The sequence below is a fragment of the Penaeus monodon genome, chromosome 40 (genome assembly GCF_015228065.2).
Source record: "Penaeus monodon isolate SGIC_2016 chromosome 40, NSTDA_Pmon_1, whole genome shotgun sequence".
Taxonomy (NCBI): domain Eukaryota; kingdom Metazoa; phylum Arthropoda; class Malacostraca; order Decapoda; family Penaeidae; genus Penaeus; species Penaeus monodon.
In genome coordinates, this window is record NC_051425.1 from 13,573,736 (window position 1) to 13,581,235 (window position 7,500).

At 40.5% G+C, this 7,500-nt stretch overlaps 1 protein-coding gene across 6 annotated transcripts in view; it reads right to left on the bottom strand.

Moving 5' to 3' along the window:
• LOC119597772 (tyrosine-protein kinase Abl-like) overlaps nucleotides 1-7,500 on the bottom strand; it is a 206,230-nt gene that overhangs the window by 10,535 nt on the left and 188,195 nt on the right. For 4 of the 6 annotated variants that reach the window (XM_037947400.1, XM_037947401.1, XM_037947397.1 and 1 more), the window contains 7 exons: nucleotides 3,442-3,740; nucleotides 2,029-2,197; nucleotides 1,698-1,828; nucleotides 1,255-1,517; nucleotides 865-1,036; nucleotides 589-701; nucleotides 174-316 (listed from right to left, as the gene is read on the bottom strand). In XM_037947400.1, the coding sequence (XP_037803328.1) occupies nucleotides 174-316; nucleotides 589-701; nucleotides 865-1,036; nucleotides 1,255-1,517; nucleotides 1,698-1,828; nucleotides 2,029-2,197; nucleotides 3,442-3,740 (1,290 nt within the window). The remainder of the gene's footprint in view (nucleotides 1-173; nucleotides 317-588; nucleotides 702-864; nucleotides 1,037-1,254; nucleotides 1,518-1,697; nucleotides 1,829-2,028; nucleotides 2,198-3,441; nucleotides 3,741-7,500) is intronic. The other 2 variants (XM_037947402.1, XM_037947404.1) reach the window with 1 other exon arrangement.

The window sequence follows — 7,500 nt, forward strand, 5'->3', positions numbered from 1 at the left end:
AAATCTATAATGTCCCTTGTATCTTTTAAAACATCAGAAACTCAGTCTCTTCTACTATTTGTTACATTCATCATCCATTTTCCAATACAAAAGTATCTCCAAGAAATTCCTCACAAGTGAGGACATAAAAGATATCTTTTGCACTATCTGTCTGCCTGTGCATTCTCACATACCCTCAGTAATAGAAGTCTCCTGGAACATGGTCTCGAGCGCATGATGGATATGGGAGAATGTGGGCCGGTCCGATGGGATCCACAGCCAACACTGCTTCATCAATTCATACACTCTTACTGGACATCCTTGAGGACAGTCCATTCTGGAAAATTTGGAGTTTGGATAAAAAGGAGATATGTATGATATATTCTTTGTATCATAAACCATCAAATATGTAATACATTTTCCAAAGCTTAAATCAGCAAAATGTGACATAAGGTGCAAAACTTAAACTAGTAAACATACTCATCAAAACTTATATCATGGAACATGTATCATACCCTGTAAATCATAAATCAGGAATAACCAACTACAGGGATAACAATTCTCTTAGACTTCTACATATAAAAAATATGTATAATAAACATCCCTTACCTATATCCTGACTCTAAAAGGTGATACACGTTGGTCAGGTCTACCCCAGGATACGGTGATACTCCATATGTCGCAATCTCCCATAGTAATATGCCAAATGCCCAAACATCAGACTGGAAATAAAATGTTCCTCTTTGTAAACGACTTGCAGATCATGTAATGCACCATGTATCATACTAATGCTATATATACAGAATACTATATAGAAAAACCTCAATATAATCTCTATCACAATGAAAAACTAAACCAAGACATCACATTGAATAACATTTATACCTTTGTAGAAAATTTATTATAGGCTAGACCCTCTGGTGCAGTCCACTTGATTGGGAATTTGGCTCCAGCATGAGCAGTGTACGTATCATCTCTCATGAGACGCGCCAGCCCAAAATCTGCCACTTTGACTAAGTGGTTTTCCCCGACTAAACAGTTGCGAGCTGCTAAGTCCCTGTGTAATTTACAAAATATGCTTAAAATATCTCTATTGTATAACAGTTACAATAATGAACATCTGACATTTGACTGTATTTTTTAATCATTATGCTGTAATTCATAGTATCTGTCATCTTAAAAAATATTAGTTTCAATCATCTCTGAGATTTGAGTTCATTTATTTTTACACTGACCCAGTAAATAAAAAAAGAGAGAGAAAAAAAAAGTCTCTACCTGTGTATGAAGCTCCTCTCTTCTAGATACTCCATAGCTGCAGCTACCTGAGTTGCCATGTACAGCAAAGTTACCTCGTTGACCTCATCATGACTACAAGTGCGCAGGTAGTCCAGGAGGTTACCTCGGGACATGAATTCCGTCACAATGTAAAAAGGGGGTTCCCGAGTACACACCCCCAAGAGCTGCACGAGATTGGGGTGTTTCATTTCCTTCATTATTGAGGCTTCTTCTAAGAAGTCCTTCAGGGCCATTGTATCTTCCTGCAATTCAAGAACAATATCAATTAAACCAGCAATACCTTTTACTAACTGATGTTATTATGCCATACATAATTGTATTTCAAATGTTCAAATATAGCATTAGTAACACTTGATAACCTAATTTCCACCATTTTTTGGTTTTGTTTTACCTTCATGTATCTGAAATGTATACACTATTACCTTGAGAGTTTTCACAGCAACACAGATGTTGTATCTCTTCCAAACAGCTTCATAAACATCTCCATACTGGCCTCCCCCGAGTTTATGTTTCATCGCTATGTCAGTCCTCTCAATTTCCCACTCATCTGGCTCTGTAAAATCACCAAGGGAATTAGTTTCCTGTGGGATCGACACTGACTTACCTATATCCATGTATAATATCCATTTTATGCACACACAATGTGAGAGAGAGAGTGAGAGAGAGAGAGAGATCTTTCAACATGAAACAAATATTTCAAAATAAAGCACAATTCCAAAAAAAAAGAAACAAAGAGAGAAAACAAATATATACCTTCAAAGGCAAACATGGATACTGTACCTGGAGTAAGACCAAACACAGTGGGTTTATTTCTCTTTGGGGCAGGATATAACAGCTGGGTGATAAGACCATCGGCATGTTGCGAGTGGTGGTGTACCAACTCTGCCAAGGTGTTGAACCGAAATTCTGAAGACACATACAGCTGCAGAGGAGGAGAAAAGTCAATTTCTGGTTGTTTCTCTAGTATACTGGTCAGTATATTAGCCCTCAATGTTTTAAAAGTACATCAAATTTTTAGTGTAACTGTTTCATGCATTTACACATTTTTGCAAATTATTATCACGAGTTAAGTAATTAAAAATTAAAACCACAATGAATGTCAATATGTATATTCTTTTAAATAAATGAAAATAAGCCCTCTCAATCCAAACAGGTTTTAAATCAAGCACAAAGCAACATCCACTTTTGTAAGGACTCCAGTCTTATTCTTAAAGTGGTTATTGTTGAAAATTACTGCATATAATCATGTGGGGGAACCAAGGAATGGAGAACTTTAAAAAGTGGGTGATTTATGGTCTGGTGAAAGTTTCAATAAAGAAGATTTATGAAGAAAATTATCACATTGTAACTGTCTACATTTTATTAATATAACTAAATTCAAACCTAGCTTTTATCTCAAACATTTACAAAACCCACATCACCATTAATGTATATCACAAAAAATAGGACTTACTTTAGTTTTTTGTTCATTCTAATGAAAATTTTAATCAAGTCTAGTCCTAATATCTGACACCTTTTCTCATCACTTAGAAAAAAGTAATGAGAGATTTGAATACATTACAAAGATGATGTTTCATAGCAAAACTTGGATTTAACACAAATATACTTTCTAATATACAAGAGGAGATGAGGCTGCCACACAGTTCCTTGGTACCTCATGCTAGTTGGTCTACAGGACTACAGTACATGGCAGTTTTAATTTTACTTGGTTAATTTATTCTTTTACCATCCTAGTTATCTGCTCAGGAGTGGCCAAACTATAATGCTACAAATGTGGCATCACTAAATAACAAAATCTAGGATGCAATGCACACTGGGAGTTTAGACTTGAGTTCAGTTTTATATTAACTACCCTGGCGAACTGCACAGGCATAGGAAAATCTGATTATCCACCAGGTGACTGTATCATCACATCAAAACATCAAATTGCACATATAGGATTTAAATCAGGATATATCTGAATATACCCAATGAGATTAAATAGTCACACGGACTCACTACGCATCAGGAAAGGTATAATCCTTAGAGTCCAGTCCATTATTCCATCATCCACCAACTTTGTACACATTCGGTACACGCCACAACCTCGCATCACATGCTACTCAACGTGCGACTCCTCAGGAGCCAACCAACCCGCCCGACGCACCACCCGCCACCCCAACACACCTTGGAGTTCTCGTCCTCATTGATTCTGTAGTGGTAGACGCGACCATCGTAGCGGAGCGAGATGGACCTCTGCCCCGGCGAGCTCTCCGACTCCCGCACTAGGAAAGACCCGTTGATCCCCGACGACAGCAGGTACTCGGCCGTGTTCCTGGAGATGGGGCCGTGGTACCAAGAGTGCTTCTCCAGGGAGTTGACGGGGGTGATGTAGTTGGAAGGGACCCAGCCCACCTCGCCCGACCCCGCCTGCGCCTCGCACCACTCGCCCGACTTGTTGTAGCTCAGCACCCGCACCTGCTCACCTGCGGACGGACGGAACATTAGCACAGGGCGACTTCTTAATGTAGGAAGATTAGTAGAGGTTGTGATTTCTTAATAAATAAGGATTATTATACGTAGTGCTTTTTAATGTAGGAGGATTAGTATATGTTGTTACTTCTTAATGAATGGGTTAGTTAGGAATTCATTCACAGTAAAATGATGTGGGACAATATCCTATCGTGGAAAGTCGCATAAGTTCACATTCGGTTCGGTTCATTTCAGTGGGGAGGAGGGGTGTATCACAAAGAAATACAATCCCATCGATATGCAAAGCACCTCATATCTTTTAAAAAAAAGAAAACTAACAGCGCGAATATACTAAAAATGCAAAGGAGGGAGAGTCAACCATATGCCTACAAAAGGGGCAGCAAAACTTTCCTCCGAAACTGAAAACTATTTCGAAATAATGAAACAGCCTTTCGGTACCTCCACACCCCCACCTCCCGCCCCTGCAAAAAAAAAAAAAAAAAAAAAAATTCTCGGAAAGTACATAAAGTTTTCCCAAACAGTAAACCAATTACATTTCACTTGATTAAGCAAACGTGGAACAGCGCGCACCAACGTTTTATAACATACTCCACAACACTCAAACTTATTTGAATACGCTTTAGGCAAGATGGAAAAAAGTATATGAAGCAGCAAACTATATGAATTAATACACACGTAACTAATTTCATTCTATACGTAAATACCTTCAAAGGACTTCAAAAGGGAGAGCATTTTCGCGTCCATAATTAAACGCGTTACTACTATCTTGACGTAAATATAAATCAATTCTACCTTTTTCTCGTACCTACTGCCGCAAACAGACGAACGATGAAACCCAAAGCATATTTCACAGATAAATACGAACATCAAAAGCGATGCAAATATCCCAAGCACGTAAGGTAGAACTCCAGACTGAACTTTCCGGCTTCCGCGGAACAGTTTGCGTAAACACGCGGCGGAAAGAGGAATGAGTCGGAATGAACATAAATCAAATTAATTAGTAGGTAGATTGGATAGACAGACACACACACATAGATAGATAGTTAGATAGACAGACAGACAGATACAGATAAATATATAGACAGACAGACAGATAGACAGATAATATATAGACAAATAGACAGACAGACAGACGGACAGAGAAACAGAGGGACAGATAGAGCTGTAAATAAATAGAAAGGCAGACAAGTAAACAGTTAGATAGACAGACAAAGATAAATTAATTGTTGTTTACATACATGCATACATACAGAACATTAATAAAAATAAACACGCTAAAACATGGTTATATTCAGTTAATCAATGCACTAATTCAAGAATTATGATGCCCGTTGGTAAACTCTCCCACTTTACGAAAATAAACTCCTGTATAATATACATTTTAAAACAACAAAACAACAACAACAACACAACAACAACAACGACCGTACATAAATGGCAGCAGATGTAGATAATACATACAGCAAGAGCTCCATTTTTCTTCTATCGCTAAAACGGAGACGCACAAACTCACGAACTTAATCTCGGTGACGCAACTATTTTCTTGAGTTGAGTTTTATGACTATGCATGGGGAAGGGGGTGGAGGGGGGGGGAAGAAGAAGAGGGGAGGGAGAAGTGGGAATAAACAGGCGGTGAAGGGGACTGGGAAAGTGGAAATGGGGATAGTGAGATGGGGGAAAAAGAGCTGTGAAGAGAGAGGGAGAAAGGGAAATTGAAAAGAGGAAAGGGAAAGAGGAAAGGGGGAAAAGAGGAAAGGGGGAAAAGAGGAAAGAGGGAAGGAGGAAAGGGAAAAGGAGGAAAGGGGGAAAAGAGGAAAGGGGGAAAGGAAGGAAAAAGAAGAAGGGAAGGGAGGAGGGAAAGGGAGAGAGAGGGAAGGGAAAGGGGAAAGAAGAGAGAAGAAGGGGAGGAAGAGAAGGCCGAGAGAGGAATGGGGAGAGTAAAGGGGAAAAGGAAGGAACCGATAAAAACACAGGAGTTCTTTCTTTCTTGTGTACTGCAAATGAAACAAAGAAACTTTTGTTTTTTTTTTTTTTTTTTGTGTGTGTGTGTGTGTGTGTGTGTGTGTGTGTGTGTGTGTGTGTGTGTGTGTGTGTGTGTGTGTGTGTGTGTGTGTGTGTGTGTGTGTGTGCGCGCGCGCGCGCATACGTATCTAAATCAAACAATCATGAGCAAAACTGAAAGTAAAACCACTAACAATCTAACGACAAAATAACATAAATAAAAAACGATATTACAAATAATTGTGAGCATAAATAGCAGCGTGACTAGCACCCCCGCACCGCAGCTCGGCCAGGTGTTGCTAGCTCTGCTCGGCAAGGAAAGTAAAGGGAAAGTGAGAGACGGGAGGGAGAGCGAGAAGGAGAGGCAGGAGGGGATGGAGTTAAAGGGAAGAGAGGGGAGGGAGGGAGTGGAAGGAGAAGTGAGGAGAAGGGGGCAGAAAGCAGGAAAGGCGAAGAAGTCAGAAGAGGAGGAGGGGAATGTCAGCAGAAAGGGGGAAGGGGGGAGGGAAGAGAACGGCACTTACACCCCCAAACGACTGCACTTTCAGGTTTCCAAAAGTGGCGGCTCACTCACGCCAAAACACCTGCTGCTAATTACTCTGGCAAACGGAGGGAGGGAGGGGAAAGAGAGGGGGAGGGAGGGGAAAGAGAGAAGGGGAGGGAGGGGAAAGAGAGGAGGAGGGAGGGAGGGAAGGAAGGAGGGAAGGGAAAGAGAGGAGGGGAGGGAGGGGAAAGAGAGAAGGAGGGGAGAGAGAGGAAAGAGAGGAGGGAGGGAGAGGAAAGAGAGGAGGGGAGGAGAGGGAAGGAAGGAGGGAGAAAGAGAGCGAGGAAGGGAAGGGAGAGAGAGCAGAGCCAATCAACTACAAACATGTCTACAAATGCGTACACATCCAATACCTATTTCTTCCTAAATGCACTGCATAACGTTTGTCAATAACTGATCATAAAATAAACACAATAAAATAGACAAGCAATTAACCACATATAAAGACGCATACATAAATAATATAAAATATCAAGCGAAGCCGGAGAGAGTGTGAGAAAAAGATTCGAGGGAGAAAGAAGAATAAACAAAGGCGGCGAGGAAAAAGACAATCAGAGACAGTGAGAGAGAGAGAGAGAAAGGCGAAAGCGTGAGAGACAGAAAGAGAAAGGCGAAAGAAAGAGAAAGAGAACGAGATAAAAGACCGAGATGGACAAACAACAAACGCATAGGCACTGGCACCCCCATTAGCGACAAGAGCGCCATGTGCGTCGCGGGGAACCGTGTATGGCAACACTGCTCGGTAGTTGTCACACATTTCGAAAGGCGATTCGGTGAAATCATATCACATTATATATACAAATATAAATACAAACCGTAATCCCCAAACTCAAACAAAAGAATATGGGATAAATTGGAGTTATACAAAGCATGCTCCCCTTTCTCCAAAACGAACTTGTTTCCAAAACGAACCCCCGGGCCAATAGTCCGCGTCGATGGAAAAAAAACAAACTTTACATTAACACATTAACAACATTTGTCTCAATCAAGTTCCTGCATCGATGTAAATGTCAAACCATCTTGCAACTGATTCCCTGAACGGAATGACTTCCGGGTTTCTTTAGCTCCCTTTTCTTATTAATTTTCAAGCTCCACTTGTTTTTTTTTTCACAAACTCATTTCCTTTTTTCTCTCTTTTTCTTATCTTTCCTTCTCCCTCGTTCCCGTGTGACTCACTCTGCTTACTCACCTCCATGCTCAGTGACAGC